Raw genomic sequence first — 20,077 nt, forward strand, 5'->3', positions numbered from 1 at the left:
GCCTCTGTAGACCATCTCTGGAGAGTTTCCTTATGTCCTTGGCACTGACTTTGAAGAGCACTCATCTAGAAATAGGACAAAAATGATAAGGCAGGGTAGAGCTGGCATTCCTGAAAGTGAGCTATCATCCAACAGCGAAGGGAGAATTCTTATGAAAAGGGAGAGTAGAATTGACGTGCATTGTAGCAAAGGCAGAATCAATGCAAGCTGAAGTGGAATGGATCTTGAGTCAACCTGAAAAATATACAGGTGCTGGGAGCAGATTGCCATTAGAGGTACTGAGCTTTTAGGCACTGCAGGTAATGATCCCCAGGCTGTTTGGGCAGCCTGCCAGCAATGATCCTTTCAGAAATATCAGGGTCTTACTGTTTGGCATTATTCTTGGTACTCAGGGCCTATATGAAAACCAAAGGTAAAGCTGTCTCATAGGAAAGCGAAACTATGAATCTTTTTGAATCAGAGTTAAATGTTCTTATAGGCCATTTCAGCTAAGGTCAAGAATAAAAAGTTAGTTTATAGTTTTGGAGCCAGACATCCCTCCCCCTCCCCAAGGCAGACATTTTTCTTTGTGGCCAAGTGATTTAGATGGTTTTAAGTCAGCAAAAATGGACCATAGTTCTTTATTTCGTTGTACTGTTTAAAAATTGGCTAACATCTTACCAACATCAGGCTGTCTTGAAAAATGTAATAATGATCCTTTTCATCTGACGAAAACTTCACAATTCATTTTGTCTGTTCTGTGCTTGTCCTTTCGATATTAGCCACAATTCTCTAAGATGGAATAGCAACGAATATTTCAATATCCATAGAGAGCAAACAAAGGGCTTGGAAATTCAGCATCACACAACTTGCTGGTTGCATTAAATATAGGAAAGATCTGGAGAGTGGCCATGGAAATTGGTCAAGGCAGGTCAGTAATCTGTCATGCTGGTAATCAGTGACATTTCTCCAGAAATGATCTCTATATGTTAAATGAAGGTACGAAGAAAAGTAACATGGGGGAGGAAACATAAGGTACTTGCCTCTCCCGGTGGCCTAGGAATCCTCTTGCCCCTTGTGCAGCACACTGTCTGGCCTTGTCTGTGCTTTTTGCCTAACACGTAGGAGATAAAGAAGGTCGAGTTCGTGACTTATGGGAAAACAGTCAGACGAGTGGGTGTTTCACAGCGTGGTAACAGTGTATTCCAGCAGCTAAGAAGACATTGGTGGCAGATAACATCCACAAGACTGACTATATTCGACCCTTGACTATATTTTGCTTCAGGGTTTGGAACTTGACAACATGTTTATTTTCCTTTGTGACTCATTTGTGGTATAGAATAATAGAGCTGACCTTTATGATTTCTACCAACCCTAAATATAGATGAATCAGCAGGAATGGTAAGAGTTTTTCTATGTACAACATATATGCTTGTGTGGGACATCATAGTCGAGCTTGATTTTTTTTTTAAAACCGTTAAGTACTTTATTTCCTTTTTGAGATTTGAGGTTGGTTTTTACCCCATGTCTGGTGGCTCTCAGGGCTTACTCCTGGCTCTGTACTCCTGGACCACTCCTGGCTTTCCCTGGGAACCATGCATGGTACCAGGGATTGAACCGAGGTACTTTATACAATGCAAGTGCCCTGTCTGCTATACTATCTCTCTGGCCCCAACAACTGCACTTTAAACTGGGTTTTATACTGATTTTAAAGCTTGTGCTCATGTACTAAAGAATACATGCTCCTTGTAGAAAATTAAAAAATATAGAAATTTAAATAAATGATTATTGTCTACCTATATTTTATTCATTTTTCCTGTAATGTTTTCCTCAGTATCTTAAATATTTTAAAACAAGTTTATTAATAATTCTGTACATAGTAATTTGTAAATTTCTTTTGTTTTTAATGGTAGATGATTTTCTACCACTAATGGTAAATGAAGCTCTTTCTGAAAATTAAATATATTTTTCAGCAAGAGTTTGATTTGAATTTATATTTGGTGTCACATAATTTGGTGAGTTCTTAGCTTTATTAGATGTTTCTGTGCTCCTTGTTTTTTTTAACACTTGTTTTCTGCATAAACATCAAGGGAGTGAACTCATTTTTTCCTTTGTGTTTTGTTGATTCTCCTTCAGCCTGATGAAGTCCTCCGACATCGATCAGGATTTATTCACAGACAGTTACTGCAAGGTGTGCAGTGCACAGCTGATATCCGAGTCTCAGCGCGTGGCCCACTACGAGGTAAGGGCTTCTCCCAAACCGTGTTTCCAGCCGGAAAACAGTCTAGCCTGCGCATGACTGTGGGCTTGAAGCTACCCCTCCTGGGCATGGGGTTGAGTCTTTAAAGTTAGAGATCAGACCTAGGCAACTGTGATGTGTGGGTTGGAAGGTAGTGCCAGGATATCATTCTCGGGCCCTTGCTGCTTCCCTGGTTCTATTTTCTTTGTATTCCAGCCCCTATAGACTTGGTGGGCTTTCCCTGCCTGAGAAATTTGTCCTAGCACTTCTCTCAAGTTCCCTTTAGGGATCAGGTCATGATGCATTTGTGCCAGATTCTCTTTTCTTCTTTGACTCTGCCAATAAGCTCAGAGGCCCTAGGCTAATCACTGCAGGAGAGAAGACTGGCAGCGCCAGTGACTTGGCACCAGGAACTAAGTCTTTTCCCTGGTGGCTGTGGCCTCAACGTGTTTATCCACAGAACGACTTATTAGGTTTTAACAAAGTTTGAAGGTCCCAACTCAATGCTTTTGATCTTAAGGGTGGAAGAATCCACTGCTGCTTACTTCTGTTGGGAAGAGGTTGGCCTGTATCTGAGGAGGGACCTGGTGACACGCTGAGGTCACAGGCAGCTGAGCGCCTGGAGGCTGAGTACTGATAGGCCATGTCCTCTGTTCCAGAGAAGATAGACCAGCAGAAACACAATAATGTGCAAGAAGGATGCTTGCACATTATGGATGTTTGGTGATGTTCAGTATTTATGAAAATGTCCTGGTCACTCTGTCTAGCACTGCTTGCTGTTACTTAAACTAGAAAAGTCAAGTTACAGGATTGAAAATAGCCAAAAAACATTTCAGAATAACTTCTAACTAATTTTAGATTGCAGAGTTTAGCCAGCAATTTTCTTTTTGTCTGATGAATCTGACAAATGCCAGTTGTCACTGTCAATCACCAAATTCCTTTAGGCTCAGACTTCTCTGCACAATTATGATGATGACGATGCAAGATGATGATGATAATGATGATGATAGTAACAACATGCATATGTGCACTTAAGCAGCACAATAACTCACGTTGCATATTCTGTGACAACACAAACATTAGACCTGTTAAAATAATGTCAATGAAAATACTTTGAAAGTTGTAAAGTGTGATAAACATGCAAAGTTACATTGTTTTTCACTACTAACGTTGTACTAGTTTTATTTGATGAACACAAATAAAGATGTTCTTCAGAGAAAACTTAAAAACCAGCATCAATAAAGTTAACATTTCTGTCAGTAGGTAACTGTGTTATAAGTGAGAACTTCAAAGAAACTAAGTGTAATATAAGAATCATATTTTAAAATTGATAACTTGATAATTTTTATGTGTATTGCTTATAAAACATGGCATTATTACTATTTCACAGTTAAGAAAATCGGGAGATGTGTCTTGAAGTAGTAGCCTTCACTAATTCTTTAGGGTCTTTTATATTAGACTTTTTTGCATTCACTCTATTCTTGTGACCAAACCCAGAAATTTTTAAGGATTTATGATTCCCAGAAAGATGCTTGCACATTAGTGATGTTTGGTGATGTTCAGTATTTATGAAAATCTCCTGGTCACTCTGTCTAGCACTGTTTGCTGTTACTTAAACTAGAAAAGTCAAGTTGCAGGATTGAAAATAGCCAACAAAAATTTCAGAAAAAGAACCCTAGTTGCTCTATTGAGTGCTGAGTTATTTGAACAATGTTTATCTGTCACCACATTATACCATTGCTGTGCCATTATTAAAGGATAAATTCATATTTGTTGCTAGAGAAATAAAGCAATTAAATAGATCTGAAATTTGTATTGTCACCTGTGATGAATATAACATTAGATCCATTCCCTTTGAACATGGTTGGGAGCTCTAAAGGGCCTCTTATGCCTGCCTCTGTGCATGGATATGGTGTTCTTTCTCAGAGAGAAGGAGTGTGTATACTGCATTAGTGCCGAAGGCCCCGAGAAGGCACCATAAGGAATGAGGACACCTGGCTGCTCAGTTTACTCAGGAAAGTTCCACCGTTCTTTCTTTGTAAGAGAATGCCTAGCATCAGATGATATCAAAGTCTATTTCAGTCTAATTTACCAAATTCCCCTCCCTTCACACATGTTTCTGTGCTGAAACTGCATAAATTGAGATGCTATATGTCCTCAATCCCACCCATTAATTGCAAACATTGTCACTTGTATTCAATACTCTGTCTTTGACTTATTGTCTCAGAATGGTTTTATTCTACAGTTCAAACAGATAATATCTTCAGTTTCCCCATGGGACATATCAGTGAGGATCTTCTGTACACTTTCTGTGTATCCAGCACTTTTCATGTTTATTATTGCCGAGGAGCCTAAAGATACTTAGGAAATAGTTTCAGTCCCTAAGAAGGAAGTGTCCATTAGTATTTTCATATGGTTTCAATAAGTGTGTGTGTGTGTGTGTGTGTGTGTGTGTGTGTGTGTTATGTGGAGAACATTATCTGTAGAATTCTGCAGCTTGCTCCTAAGGAGCTGCTGATCTAATTTTATATAAACAATTTTGCCTATTTGGCTTTCTGATGCATGCTATGTTGTGCTATTAACTTTTTAGATCTTTGCATGTTCTAAATTCAAAAGAATGAATCATCAACAGCTATTATAGGCAAAAAAAGATTTGTTGGAAAATGTTGTGAATTACCTAAGCCTTAATGAATGGGTTTAGTTTAGTGGTGCTGGAGTGAGAATTCTGGGGATCTGTAAGGAGCACTGGCGAGGCAGGCGTTGATGACTGGGAATTTGTGTTTGGGAATGTATCCTATGCCCAAATAGCCAAACCTATCCATGCTCTAGCTTAAAAATCTCTTTTTTGCATATGAAAGCCTGAGATGGAAGAAAAAAGAGAAATAGAGGACATTATTATTTTTCTTACTTGCTAAGCATTAATAACATGTTAATGTTTTAGTGAAAATAAAATTAGATGCTGTCTGTGTTCACTAGATGAATAGTCTGAATCAATAGAACAAATAGACATAGACACCGAGGGGAAGATAAAGCTTTCAAATTAAAAGCCTGGATATTACAGAGGTTAGAAATAGTTTCTCAGTGAGACCACTTGATTATTTTGCTATAGTTTCAAGAGGTGCAAAAAGATTTTTTTTTTTTTGCAAGGGAAAAAGAGTTGCTTGTAAAGGGTGATTTTTTTTTTCTGGCATGTAGGAAGAAAAGATGCAGTGCAGACCATGTGGAATGAAAATAAATAAAAGAAATAACAAACTTTAAGAAAATGTTAAAGGAAAAAGATGAATGAGCACATTTAGGAAGAGAAAGCTCTCATTAGGCAAGCCCAATAAAACCAGCCACAAATGTGCCAGCCTCTGCTTCATGCTCTGCTTGGGAATCCCGAGTCTCTTATTATCCTGGAATCAGCATACACACTAAGATACTGCTCCCAATGAAAGTAAGAGTCAAGAGTTCTGGAACCCTAAACAAAGGTGGTCAGTATCTTAAGGGCCACTAGGAGCTATGCATCTTCTTTTAATGTCCACAGTACTCACTATTGAGCCATGCCCATGGTCATTGCTCATTGGCACTTATTGACTGATGAATAAAGCTGTGGCGGAGCGCTGGGGTCAGTTTAATGCAGATATAGAGGAGGACACCTGAAGAAGCATTGGTTTGTATTCAGACTCACTCTGTACACAAGAAATGACAAATATGTGACAACGTAGTGATACAGTGGAAGTGGAAGGATTAGGCGCCAGATAGATTTGTTAATCTAAGGTAAATCTAGTTGGATTGCTTTGATTTTACCTGCCGGCAAAGGTGCCCAATCAAGAACAGACGATGGGAGATGAGGGTGGGAAATAAGCGGAAATAAGCGCAGATAGAAGGAGGCCCTCACCAGGCGCCCGGTGCTCTTGGCACCGCCACCTGTACCCAGACAGACTGTGGAATCAGGCAGGGCTCCCACACCCGGATAGTGACAGGCACTGAGCACCTGAGTCTCTCTCACACTCATGTAGCTGTGCCTGGAGACTAAGGACAACTGGAAGACAGAATTGCGGTGGGACCTTCCTAAAGAGGCCTAGGGACAAGATTTCAGATGAGGGAAAAGTCTAGTGGATAGAGAAGGGTGTAGGAGCAGGACCAAATCCTTACATGCAGACCCAGGAGACAGGATGCTGGCCAGTGGGGGTAAACAGTGCCCTGGACCCATCTATTGGAACTCTAGAATAAGCTTGCAGTTCTTTTTTTTTTTTTTGCCTTTTGAGTCACACCCGGCAATGCACAGGGGTTACTTCTGGCTCATGCACTCAGGAATTACTCCTGGCGGTGCTCTGGGGACCATATGGGATGCCGGGTCGAGAGTGTGCAAGGCAAACGCCCTACCTGCTGTGCTATTGCTCCAGCCCCAAGCTTGCATTTCTTAAGCATCTGAGTTTTATATGCAAATTTTTCATTCTGATCTGAAGAACCCACTAGAGAAGGAGAAATCTGCTCTTGGGCTAGCAGCGAGGTGATGGTTTCAGAGTTATAGGAAAGAGGATTATCTGAACTGAGGAGAAACTCTTCACACTTTTCTGAATCTCAATGTCATGTGCTCTTATTGTCAATGAACCCCATTAGCCCACTTAGGAGTGTCAGAGTCAGTGTTGCTCACACCTGTGTGACCCCAGGTGCAAAGCAAAATTGTTTTATTAAAAGAAATTTGGAGAGGGGGCTGGAGCAATAGTACAGCAGGTAGGGCGTTTGCCTTGCATGCTGCCCTCCTGGGTTCCATTCCCAGCTTCTCATATGGTGCCCCAGCACTGCCAGGAGTAATTCTTGAATGCAAAGCCAGGAGAAACCCCTGTGCATTGCTGGGTGTGACACAAAAAGGAAAAAAAAAAACAACAAGAAATTTGGAAAGAGAGAGAGAGAGAGAGATTAAGAGAGAGAGATTGAGAGAGAGAGATTAAGAGGAGAGATTGAGAGAGAGAGATTAAGAGGAGAGATTGAGAGAGAGAGAGAGAGAGAGAGAGAGAGAGAGAGAGAGAGAGAGAGAGAGAGAGAGAGAGAGAGAGAGAAAGAACAGTGTCCCCTAGAGGGAAAAAAAAAGATGCAGAGAATGGCTTTGCAGAGAAGGTTATATATAATTTCTCTAACTTGTCTTGGTCAGGAGTTCTCTGTTACAGAAAATTTAATCTGGGCTTTGTCACAGGGAAGCATTACACTTCTTTTAGTCCTTTTATATTCTTATCCAAGTTTGAGATTCCTCTGTAGCTTCTTTTCTGAAGAGGTCCACTGCCTCAGGGTTTCTCCATTTCCAAAGAGCTCTCGATTTATTTGCATCTCAAAAGAATGTAGTCTTCAAGCCTATGTGCTACTCCCTTAAATTTTACTATTTCCCTGAATTTATTACTGGTGCAACCCTATCTGCCAGTACCCACCCACCCCGCCTTTCCCCCAGAGATTTCATACCCTAAAATCTTTTAAGGGTATCTGGGTGAAGGGTTGTCTTCTGGAGCTGCTTTATGATGCCAAAAGGGCACAGCCCCTGTCCCTGAAAGGGGTGAGGTCTTCTGCACTGGTTTAAGGGGGCTTCCTAGTGGTCAATGTGAAAGAGAAAGTGGATAGATTAAAGAACCTTTTCAAACACTGGGCTCTAGAGAAGAAAAACTTGCCCTGGCCCAAGAGAGCAGAATATTTAACAAAACAAGAAAAAAATGGCCATACCATGAGCCTTTTCCTTTCTTCTGCTGTTCAACATGTTTGGGTTGGCTTCTAAAGAACTCTGGCTTCCCAAGCTTCTGTTTCCACTGGGAAGAAAATAGTCAAAGGGCACCTTTCTGGTTTTGGAAAGATAATAGAAAATGGGTCATAGGTGTGTTGTGGATAGACAATAGGTAGAAATTAAACTCTCTATATACGTGCAGAGAGAAATTTTGTGACTATCTGGAGAACCAATGTCTTTTTTTCCCTCTTATTTCCCTTAGTTTCTTATAGCATATTCTCAAATTTTCTTTTTCTCCCCTACCCCCCCCCCCCCCATCACTTACTAAGTAAACATTTGACTTAGCAACTCCTTTGGTAAATCACTGTTGCATTCTGATATCTTGTCATGCATCACACAAGCTGGATTTGAGTACTGGCAGGCTCCATGGAACCAATTCTATACTGAATCTTTGATGTATTCCTGGAGATGTAAGACTTAACAGGGTGATAAAAATAATTGATTATCATAGCATGATTCCCATGTAAAAATTACTTTATACTATACATTGAGTATTACTGCTTCAGTCTCTTCAAATCTTTTGAAGTCATAACATGCTTAATTTCTCCCAGATGCTGTTAATATAATTTCTGATACATTTTCCCAGACTAAAGCAATTTTGTTGACCTTTATAATGTCAGAGAACTTCAGCCTATCCTTGAATACCTGATAATATGAAATATATTTCTGGGCCATTTCACTGAAGACTCTTAAACTTCTATAAAGCTTGTAATTATTCTTCTATTTTCTACTGCTTTATAAAAGCAGGTCCATACTACCTGTTTATCTTCTATTTGTTATCATTGCACTGTAATCCCATTGTTTATTGATTTGCTTGAATGGGCACCGGTAACATCTCCATTGTGAGACTTGTTACTGTTTTTGGCATATTGAATATATCATGGATAGTTTGCCAGGCTCTGCCGTGCAGGCGGGATACTCTCGGTAGCTTGCTGGGCTCTCCGAGAGGGACAGAGGAATCAAACCAGGCTTGGCCATAGGCAAGGCAAACACCCTACACATTGTGCTCAACATAATTTCTCTAAATTAAAAAAAAAAGGTTAATAAAAAGAACAATGAAATAAACCACTGACTACAAAAGACTGACTGTATACAGTTTCTCTCCCTCCCTCCCTCCCTTCCTCCCTCCCTCCCTCCCTCCCTCCCTCCCTCCCTCCCTCCCTCCCTCCCTTCCTTCCTTCCTTCCTTCCTTCCTTCCTTCCTTCCTTCCTTCCTTCCTTCCTTCCTTCCTTCCTTCCTTCCTTCCTTCCTTCCTTCCTTCCTTCCATGAACAACCAGAGCCTCATACAAAGCAAGTGCTCTACTTCTCCTCTACCTCCTCAGATCCCAAATTATATTTCTTATAGTGCTTTGATTTGATTCTTTAATTTAAAAAAACAGATAAAATGTGAGAAGCAGGTAATTAGTAACCAACAACATGTACACAACAAACTATTTTTCCATTTTCTTGTTTTTGAACCAGAAACATATCCTAGAACAAAGCCATGTACTCAGAACTATAATGCAGTATACAAGTGGTCTGCCTTGCACAGATTATATCACTCACTGTCATCCCGTTGCTCATCGATTTGTTCGAGCGGGCACCAGTAACGTCTTTCATTGAGAGACTTTTTGTTACTGTTTTTGGCATATCCAATATGCATGGGTAGCTTGCCAGGCTCTGCTGCACGGGCTTGATCTTCTCGGTAGCTTGCCCAGCTCTCCGAGAGGGGTGGAGGAATCGAACTCGGGTTTAGCCGCTTGAAAGGAGAAAGCCCAACCACTGTGCTATCGCTCCAGCCCCTCACAGATTATAAAATTTACAATAATTTGCCAGGATATTGTCACAATATAACCTGAATCCACTCTATTTATGTCTTCCCAATTTACTTTTCATCTGTTAAATCACTGTGAAATACTTAGGTTTCATGGCATAAGACAACTCCAATTTCCATGTAAGATAAGATAGAATAACTTTATAGCAAATAATCTTAACATTTTATCTTATGTTTTATTATTTCCTCTTTCACTTCCCTTTGTTGCAGTTGTAATAATGAGTGGGGGTCACACATACTTGGTTGGTGTGTTTGTATACAGAGTTGTGGTACCTGATTGAGTTAGCATACTTTTGTAAGGACACAGGAAGTGCCTTTGGCTTTGTTCTCAGCATGTGGTCAGTTACAGAAATTCAACTCTTAGCCTCAGGCCTGACCTGCCACTGAGTTATCCCTGTGTCCACAAAACTTAGTATCTTAGAAATAAAATTTTAGTTTCTGCTTTCATTATTGCTCATAGTGGGTTACTGAGGGGGATTGGAATTACTTAATATATAGGCTGACACCATGACTATTCACTGATGTTTTAATCCAACTGGTACTTGGAGGGCATTATGGATGAAATGTGCAGATATCACATAATAACATCAGACCTATCTACATTACCTCAATCAAAATTTAGTCATATGATTTCTTCTTAAGGAGTCTAGGAAATGCGGCCCTTGCTAAATGACCAGAAGGGGACCAAACATATTTTGTGAATAAATAGCCTTGTCTCTATAACTGTTTATATGTGACACAGTAGGGCACATGAAGTTAGGGTATGCTAACCTAAAGAGAGAGGAAAGATGTGCTCCTCACAGAGGAATGAATGAAACAACTCCCATCCAGTGTCTGTGTGTTACTGTGAAAATAACATTACTGTGTGGTATAAAACATGGAAATAAATGTGTTTTTTTTTAAATCTTAAAAAACAAAGGAATAAAATGAGGTACTAGCAAATTAGGATTTTATTCCCATTAACTTTATTCAATTAGTCAAGCACATAGGTTTTCCTATTGGAATTTGGAGATGTGTATTGAATAATATTTTTGACTTGCAGGACTCCTCTTTGTGCTTGTCTTTTCTGGCTGGCAGTCCCATTTTCCAGAACCAACCACTGAGATCCTTGGGTGGGGATGCCTCTTCTCTCCATACTATGCTGCTCTGGATCAGTCTTCTCTCAGGCTCTCCAGCCTTGGAGAACAGTTAAGGACACACTCATGGTTTTCCTTGTCTCTGAAAGGTGAATACTTGAGAGAAATTCTCTCTGCTCTTCCTTAAAAGAAAATTAGTTCTTCTCCTCAGAGACCAGCTTAATTCTCAAATCCTGTTTCTTCATGTGCTTTAGTCACCAAGTTCCGAGTCTAGTAACTAGATAGGATTCTGTGTATATCTTGAGGTGTTCACATTTTTTTCACTGTAGGTATTATTTTATCCCTCTTATTTTAAATCTGTATCTTTCAATGATTAATTTCACCCCTCTGCATTAGGTTTAGACATGTTTTGTTGTCTTCTAATATGAAAAGTCTCTCATTTGTCTCACAACTATTAGTTTTCCTTTTCAGATGTAACCAATATAATAATTTAGTTTGAAATATACTTGCATATATATCTATAAGTATGACAACTGAAGTATCTGTATTTTATTTTTATTGTATAGTTTTTTATTTTGTTAGATTATATATTTATAACTTTTATGTATTTTCAGATATGCCAGTACCCTCCTTTTAATGCTCTACTTAGATAGATTTTTATTTTGTGATTATGTCCTAACTTTTAATGAATATTCACTGAATTTATTGAGAACTTGACTAGCCTTGATAAAATTCTGATAGAAAATACTGTTCTCCTTTAGAGTTCTCATTTATCCAAACTGCTTTTTGAGTCTCAGCCTCTATTTATTGGTTACAGATAGTGTTGATTTTTCTTTTAGATTTCAATGTCCAATGTTAATTTGAAAATAAAAATATTCCTAACCTCCAGTCACTAACTTATCAGGGATTGTTAATTTTGTTTAAAGCAGAGAGGAGATTCTTAAAGAGCATCCAAAGGACCTGCTTGGTCTGAGTTCTTGTCTTTGTCTACATTTTTCTTTTGGCATTTGAAGGTCGGTAGGACAGTGTGTTCCCTTTGCACTGTGATTTGAGAATTTGTTTAGTGTCTTTGGACTTTTACTAAGACTATTTCATTTTTCATAGTTTTTTTTTTTAACTTTGAATTTTGTTACTTTATTTGAGATCACATAAAGATGTAAATTTACCTGGTTGAAACTTCTCAGGCTTTCTGCTCTTTTCTCTTTGCCCAATCCTTAAAGACTATCCTTGACTCTCGGATAGTCTTTGGCACTTATGCCAGCCACTGGAAAGATGTTTATATCCACTCCCTGCTGGTTCAAATATAGAAACAGTCCTTCGCTCACCTTGGAAAACCTAGACACAGTTGAAAGATAGATTTTGCTAAGAAATTAGGAACAATAGATCCCAGTTATTTTTTGGTTAGGCCACATATTTGTCCTCCATGCCTCTGGAGGACATGTTCTGGCTGTGTAGTGGCAAACTTAGCTCCTGCCTGGGAAATATTTCTACTTTGTGTTTAAAATAGTCCTGCCCATTTTTGTGGTCTGGAGAGACAGTGCAGAGGTTAAGGCACTTGCCTTGCATTGTGGTTAACCCCCATTCTATTCTTGGCACCACATAGAGTCCCTGGAGCATTGCCAGGAGTGATCCCTCAGCATGGAGCCAGGAATAAATCCTGAGCACTCTTGAGTGTGACTCTCAGATAATAAACAACAAAAAAAAACAAGAATGCTACTCACTTTTATAAATTTCATGTAGCTTTAGACTTCTTGTTAACAATTCTATTATCAGGAGGCTTAGTTTTTCCATATTTTGCTATTAACTGTGGCTCTTAGCTGTCTTTTCAGTGTTCGATCACCCTAAAGCTCTCATGTTTAATATGGAAAGTGCATTGGGATGGTGTCAGTTGTTTCAAAGCCTTTTTCTGCTTCATGGAAACTTTTGTACTTTATTTTTGACTGTTCTATAAATTTCACATTTAAAAAAATACATAGAATAAATATAGATTTAGTTTGTTCTAAGAATAGATAGACATTAGTTTTGAAAAAACTTTTGGTCTGTATAAAGTAAAAACCTCTACATTGTAACCATATTACTAGCCAAATCACAACTCTTTCAGATTGTAGATTCTTTGATAACATAAAGCAAAGAGACTTTTTTCTTTGAAGTCCTATTCCTTATTCTCATTTCTCCTACATCTGCACAGGTAATCATTTTATTATGGTTGATGAATTTTTGGGGTATATGTTATTTAAAAACTCATATCACTTTGTGAATCTGCTTTTTAAAAAATTATTTTATTTCAATTATAGAGTTGCAAAAAATTTGCCAACATGATATGAAATATTTTTGTATATTTTGACCCAATTTCTCCTGTTGTTAACATCTTGCATTACCACAGAACATTTGCCACAGCTAATGGACCAATATTGATAAATTGTTCTTAGTATATGACATATATTATGAGGTATGAAAGTCCATAGTTTGTTCAGATTTTTTTAGTCTTTACCTGATGTATTTATTATGTTCTGGATCTCATACAGGATTTCATATTAAATTTTATTAAAGATATCTCCTTAGACTCTTCTAAACTGTGACAGTTTTTCTCTGATTTTCATTATTTTTGGTGACCTTGATAATTTGAGGGTTCAAATAATCAAAAAATAATTGACAGTCCAGGCATTTGGTAACATGCACTTTACAGAACATTTATTTGATGTTTTTCTTATGGTCAGAGCAGAGTTCTGTATTTTTGCTAGCATAAAGGCCAGCCCCTTTATTCTCATCACATCTTTTTCAAATACCATTATCAATAATGACTCACTGCTGTTGGTCCTGATGTTGATCAACTAGCTTGAACTGGTGGTTATTGGGTTTCTTTATTAAAGTTACTTTTCCTCCTCCATACTGTGCTGTGGAAGAAAGTCATTAAGCATGGTATGAATATGAATTTTTAATGTATGTAACGGCTTTGAGATATGAATCTCATTCTCATATTCCTATTTCATCTAGTATTACACTTATTTCAAGAATCACCCACATTACTATATATGTCCAATATTTTAAAACAGCTGCATAACATTTATAAAGAGGATATATATATATATCATCATTTTATTTTTCATTTCATTAAGGAATACATTCTAAATTGCTCCCATCGTCCTACTAACCCAAGCAAACCACCTTGGACATTTTCTCTGAGATGGATAAGAAGACAAGAATGGAACTAATGCATCATATTCCTTGCTTAATTAGTTTTGTTTTATTTTGTTGAGAGGCCACATCTGGCAATCCTGCAGGTTTACTCATGGTTCTGTGCTCATGGATCACTCCTGGCAGGGCTTGAAGGTCTATATGGGATGTTGGGGATTGAAACTGGGCTGGCTGCATGCAAGGCAAACACTATCTCTTTGGCACCAAATAAACCTCACTTTGTAGGTCTGTCTATCAGAAAGTTTCTGTATCCATATCTTAACAATTATTGACTTTGTTCTCATTTTAAAAAACAAAATATCTTGTTAGGGCTAGAGAGATTGTATGGAAGGCAAGATACTAGATACCAGCTTTGCATTAGCTGACACTGTTTTCAATTCTCATCATCTCCTATGGTCGCCCAAGTACCACCTGGAGTTTTCTCTGAACACAGAACCAGGAGTAAACTATGAGCATCTCTGGGTGTGGCCCCAAATGAAACAAGGTAGAGCATTATTGGTGTCTGCTATCTTATTATTGATTACTATGACATTTAAACAACTTTGTGTATACTTTTTAATCCGTTTGTTTTTCTTTTTTAGTGGGACTTTGATTCCTATTCTTTGTAAATTTTGTTGTTGGTTTCCATGTATTTTCACTTTGATGTCTACATATTTGCTTAGTTGGACTTATATATTAACATCCTATCCCATTCTTTCATCTTTTTATATCTATTTGTGATCCCGTTTGTTAATTTGTTAATTTTACTGATTTTCATGTCATAAATTTAATGAATCTTTTTTAACTCTCAATTTGTTTACAAAGCCTATCATTGTTAGAACAAAAACATTTATTATGCAAACTTCTGAAATTTGACGTTCTTGTTTCAGGCATGTATCTTTTATTATATTTGAAATTTACATTCGTACCTTTGGTATAGGACTGGAGCAATAGCACAGCAGGTAGGGCATTTGCCTTGCACTCAGTCCACGTGGGTTCGATTCCTTTGTCCCTCTCAGAGAGCCCGGCAAGCTACTAAGAGTATCCTGCCTTCATGGCAGAGCCTGACAAGCTCCCCATGGTGTATTCGATATGCTAAAAACAGTAAGAACATGTCTCACAATGAAGACATTACTGGTGCAACAGTGCTACCATTGGTACAAATCCACTTTGATTTTCTTTCATACAATGAACTAGATTCCCTACCATCATCTAAAATTAATTTTTTCCCATACTTGTCACCTTTATCATATGCCAACTTGGTCTAAATCAGATATTTTTAAATTTTATTTGTCTTTTTTTTGGGTCAGTCAATGATATATTTAATTACTATGCCTTGGTGTTATGTCTAAATATCTAGAATACAAATTAGATCTCTTTACCTGCCTGTTGCAAATTTGACTTGTTTCTACAGAATATGATTTTATTCATATTAGTACTAGAATAAAATAACAGATCCAGTTAAAGTATTTTTTGGAATTCCATCATTTAAAATAATTAATTTAAATAATTGCTATCTTGAGCGTATCTTGATATAATTCATCTTATCTTGAAGATAATATTATAGTTATACTCAGTTTTAAGCCAATTCATATAGTAAAGTATCATATAAACATAACTTAATAAACTTAATAATTAGTACAAACATTTATATTGTATACATTTGAACAATAACGTGTATTTGTTCTCAGTGGTAATTTATTCTTTTGTGTTATTTTGTAAGTTATTTCTTTTACACTAAATTATATTGTGTTGATGATAAAGGCCATATCTTTAACTTTTTTTCTTTCTTCAATCTATCTCAATGCAGAAGGGCATAATAAATACCACTTTTAAAAAATGAATTACACCAAAAATGATCATCACTGCAATTTTTTTCTCTTTCTGCTTTTTATTTTCCCCAAATCAATATTTATTGAGGTATCATAGTTTACAATATTATTGGTATGTTTTATACTTGCTGCTGTACCATGCCCACCACCAGTGTCAAGTGCCCTCCACCTTTGTTCCAAGAACCTCCACCCTCTGGACACCTGACCCCTTCAGCATCCTTAGCTCACAGCTCTATCTACTGTGTATCAGCTTTGTTTCCTTTATTGCAGAGGAGGTTTGTCTAATCCCTTTCTTTGTTTCTTTAAGCTCTGCAGATGAGTGAGATCATTTGGTATTTGTTCTTTCCTTATCCTTTATAACTCTTTCTCTGATCACCTCTTAAGTGAAAAGGGTAGCCTACACCTATTTCCATTTATTGAGTGAGGCTAAGCACACCTTTTCCCGGATATTTTGCAGTGTGGTGCATTTCCTCTTGGGGATGTGCAATGTAACTTAAAACTTAGCTGTGTTAGTAAGTCAAGGTGAATTTTTAGCTTTATATAATTGCATTCCAACCATTAGAAAGATGTTAACATTTATTGCCAAGCTGCTTCTTAAATGTTCCATAATAAAAATTCAAAACATTCTGTCTTTTTTTTGATTCCAATTTCAGTCATTAGCTGGATTTTCACTACCACATTTTCTTTGTGAAGAGCTATTATGTTCTTTACTGGTCCCTTTATGTTTCAGATACCCTCACAGTGGTCACCTTTGATCTTTACAGGAAAAAAAATTGTTTAAATAAAAGTTTCATATTGCATCCTCACTATTTTCCTTGTGATATGCTTAATACTTGCCATATTTTTATTGCATTTAATCTGCTTTTAATATGTAAACATAATGATTCAGAAACATGATTTGGCCTGAATCCTTTACAAGTCTTTATGATAAGTTATATGATAATGAAGTTTTCCTAGTTTAAAAGTGATTTTTAACCTGATTGTGTCACTATGCAAAGAATTATTCATGGCAGTTTGTTTTTAGACTGTGTGAAGTTTGAAGTGAAGGTCACATTTGATATAAATTATTAAAAGCCTAATGCTAAATAAGCTGAAAACACAGTAAAGCTTAGTCTACCTTGGCTCTAATACTTTACCAGCCTCTGGAATGGCATGGTGTATCTGTGAATGCTACTAGTGGGTGGTATTAATAGTCTAATCAATATTCTGATTGCATTGAGGAAAACAAAATTTGAAGTTAATCTCATGTCACTGGATAGCTATGGCATTTAGACTTTTAATAAAATATTTTCTGAGTAATTGGACAGGAGTAATGTTTACCAGATTAGCACTTTAAAGACCAAAATGCATTTGTTCAGAAAAGCAATCTTGCAGAACTTCTGCTAGAGAGCTACTACCTCCTGCCAGGCGAGATTAATCTCTGGCTTCCTTACTGCAAACAACTCCTTATCAAATTTCACACTGCTCACCTTTCTGCCTCCTATCACTGTGCGAAGACAGGTAAGAAAAGAGCAATTCCCAGCCCAATGCCTCAGAGAATTCCCCTCAGCATGGAGGGATCTGAGCAAACCCAATGGGAAGGACACAGGAAAGCCCATTGTGACTTCAGTAAGCAAAAACAATAACAGACAAGGCTCAGCCAGCACTGTCAGCACAGTTAATCCCCAGACAGTGATTTAGTGATAACATTGTGAGGATGTTTAATAATCTCAGAGAAACAATGGCACTGCTCTAAGAAACAAAGCACAAGAAAGTGTGAGAGCTGAAATGAGAAAAGGCAAGCGGAAATGAAGAGTATGGTCGATGACAAAAAAGACACAATAGAAGCTCTGAGCAGCAGAATAACAGCAGCTGAGGAAATGATTGAGGCCTCTGAGATGAAATGAAGGGAACTGCTAGAAAAGAACAATAGGTAGAATAAAGTCTGAATAAAAATGGACAGCACCCCAGAGAACTATGGGATGAGCTCAGGAGGAACAATACAAAAATTACCAGAGCCCCAAAAGAACAGGAGGGCAAGTTTGATGGAGTAACAATGGCCATCGAAATCATTAACAAGAATTTCAGAGTTGAGGAAACCAGGCACTGAAATCCAAGAGTCCCAGCAAAAATAGACTCAAATAGGAAGACTACAAGTCACACTTTGCTCAGAATGACAAATACAAAGTCAGAGACAGAATACTGAAAGCTGCAAAATAAAACGGAACTCAGGGGCTGGAGTGACAGTACAGAGCATCTGGTGTTTGCCTTGCGAGTGAGCGGCCAATGCTGGTTTGATCCCTGGCAGCCCATTGGTCCCCGGAGCTCTGTTAGGAGTGTTCCATGAAGCATTTTATGGTGTGCCCCCACAAACCAAAACAAACAAAAAACTGGAACTCACATACAAAGGAAAGTCTGAGATTTACAGCAGATCTACCAATGAAACTTTAGTACAAAAAAGCAATGAAATAAGCAAGTCAATAATAATAGTCTGTCCAGCAACATTATCATTTAGATTTGGGGGGAGGATACCAAGCTTCAGGCTGAGGCAACAGCTAAGGGGAGTCATAGTCTTAAACCAGTCTTGTGAGAATCATTAAAGGGGATTCTTTAAAAGGCAAGCCAACGCCTCGGCACTCGCCACTGAACATAGCATCACTTGTGGTACTTATGATTCCCCCCTACTAGATTAAGAAAGATTTATTTATTAATTTTCTACTAAGGGATTTTATGCATTTTTCAGCAATAAGTTCACATTTCATTTATATTGAATATCATGTTTCTGATCAGGTGTTTTTTTCTTACATCCATAGATTTTTATTACAATCGTTTACTTTCTAATTCACACACTTAAGCAATACCATATATATGTATACATATATGTATGTATATACATATGTGGTGTGTGTGTGTGTGTGTGTGTAGTTTGGGGGCCATACTCAGCAATGCTCAGGAGTTACTCCTGGCTTTGTGCTCAGGAATCATTCCTGACACTGCTCAGGTACCATATGGGATGCATGGGATCAAACCCAGGTTGTCCATGTACAAAGCAAATGCTTACCTGCTGTACTATCACTGTGGCCCCTTTAATATAATATTTTTTAACTTTTTTTTTTTTTGCTTTTTGGGTCACACCCGGCGATGCACAGGGGTTACTCCTGGCTCATGCACTCAGGAATCACTCCTGGCGGTGCTTAGGGGACCATATGGGATGCTGGGAATTGAAACCGGGTCAAGCGTGTGCAAGGCAAACGCCCTACCCGCTGTGCTATCGCTCCAGCCCCATTTAATATAATATTTTTTGACAGAAAGTCAGTATTCCCTTTCTTAGGAAAAAGCACCTTTTGGGGTTTGAGTAATGATAAGTACAGCAGTTGGGGGCTTGCTTTACACATCCCATTTGGTTCCCTGAGACCAACCAGGAGTGATCCCAAAATCTAAGCCCCAAGCAATGTTGGATGTGGCCCCCAAACAAAAGCAAAAAGAAATGAAAAAGAAGAAAAGACAGCACAGGATACAATACACATTTTTACTTCTATCGGCCTGTTTCGATTCTTCAGTTAGCCTTCCTTAACTCTTTTCTCCTACTAAGTTTACTTTTGTAAGCTTTATCTATTTTACATAAATCTTAAAATGTAATGAGACAAAATCACCCCAATATTAATTTTTAAATGTATATGTCTGTAACAAAAAGATGATTATTATTTTGTTTTTTGGGGACACATCCAGAGTGCTCAGTGCTTACTTCTGTTTCCGTGCTCAGAGATCACTCCTGGCGGCCTTGGGAGCAATATGAGGGGCCTCAGATTGGACCTGGGTGGACTGTGTGCAAGGCAAGGGCCTCCTCCAGTCCACATAAAACCTTCACTAATGCCCTGAATTAATTTAATTAATTAATTAATTAATCCTGCCCTCTGTACTATATCTCCAGCTCCAAGATTCAGGTTTTGGGAAAAAACTTACTTTATCAATTTGTCACTGATTTATGATTTTGTGTTATTTCAGGAGATTAGCTCTATTAACTTATATATGTCAGTGTTACATATATAAGTCACCTCCACATTAAAAAAAAAACAGAGAATAAGAAAGCAGGAGGGAGGGGGGGGAGATATATTTCAGTATGAGACTAAAAAGAAACATAATAAGGGAATAACAAATGGTCAAAGCCATCATAATTGAAGTTTATTTTTCTACAGAACTGAGACCAAATGGGTGAGTGGGGGATGAAAAAG

The 20,077-nt window shown here is 37.9% G+C and overlaps 1 protein-coding gene across 2 annotated transcripts in view; it reads left to right on the top strand.

Annotated features, from left to right (window-relative positions):
- Window positions 1–20,077, top strand: part of ZMAT4 (zinc finger matrin-type 4) — a 529,730-nt gene that overhangs the window by 74,919 nt on the left and 434,734 nt on the right. For both annotated transcript variants that reach the window (XM_055141948.1, XM_055141954.1), the window contains exon 2: window positions 2,116–2,221. In XM_055141948.1, the coding sequence (XP_054997923.1) occupies window positions 2,120–2,221 (102 nt within the window). In that variant the 5' untranslated portion in view covers window positions 2,116–2,119. The remainder of the gene's footprint in view (window positions 1–2,115; window positions 2,222–20,077) is intronic.

The sequence above is a fragment of the Sorex araneus genome, chromosome 1 (assembly GCF_027595985.1).
Source record: "Sorex araneus isolate mSorAra2 chromosome 1, mSorAra2.pri, whole genome shotgun sequence".
NCBI classification, from domain to species: domain Eukaryota; kingdom Metazoa; phylum Chordata; class Mammalia; order Eulipotyphla; family Soricidae; genus Sorex; species Sorex araneus.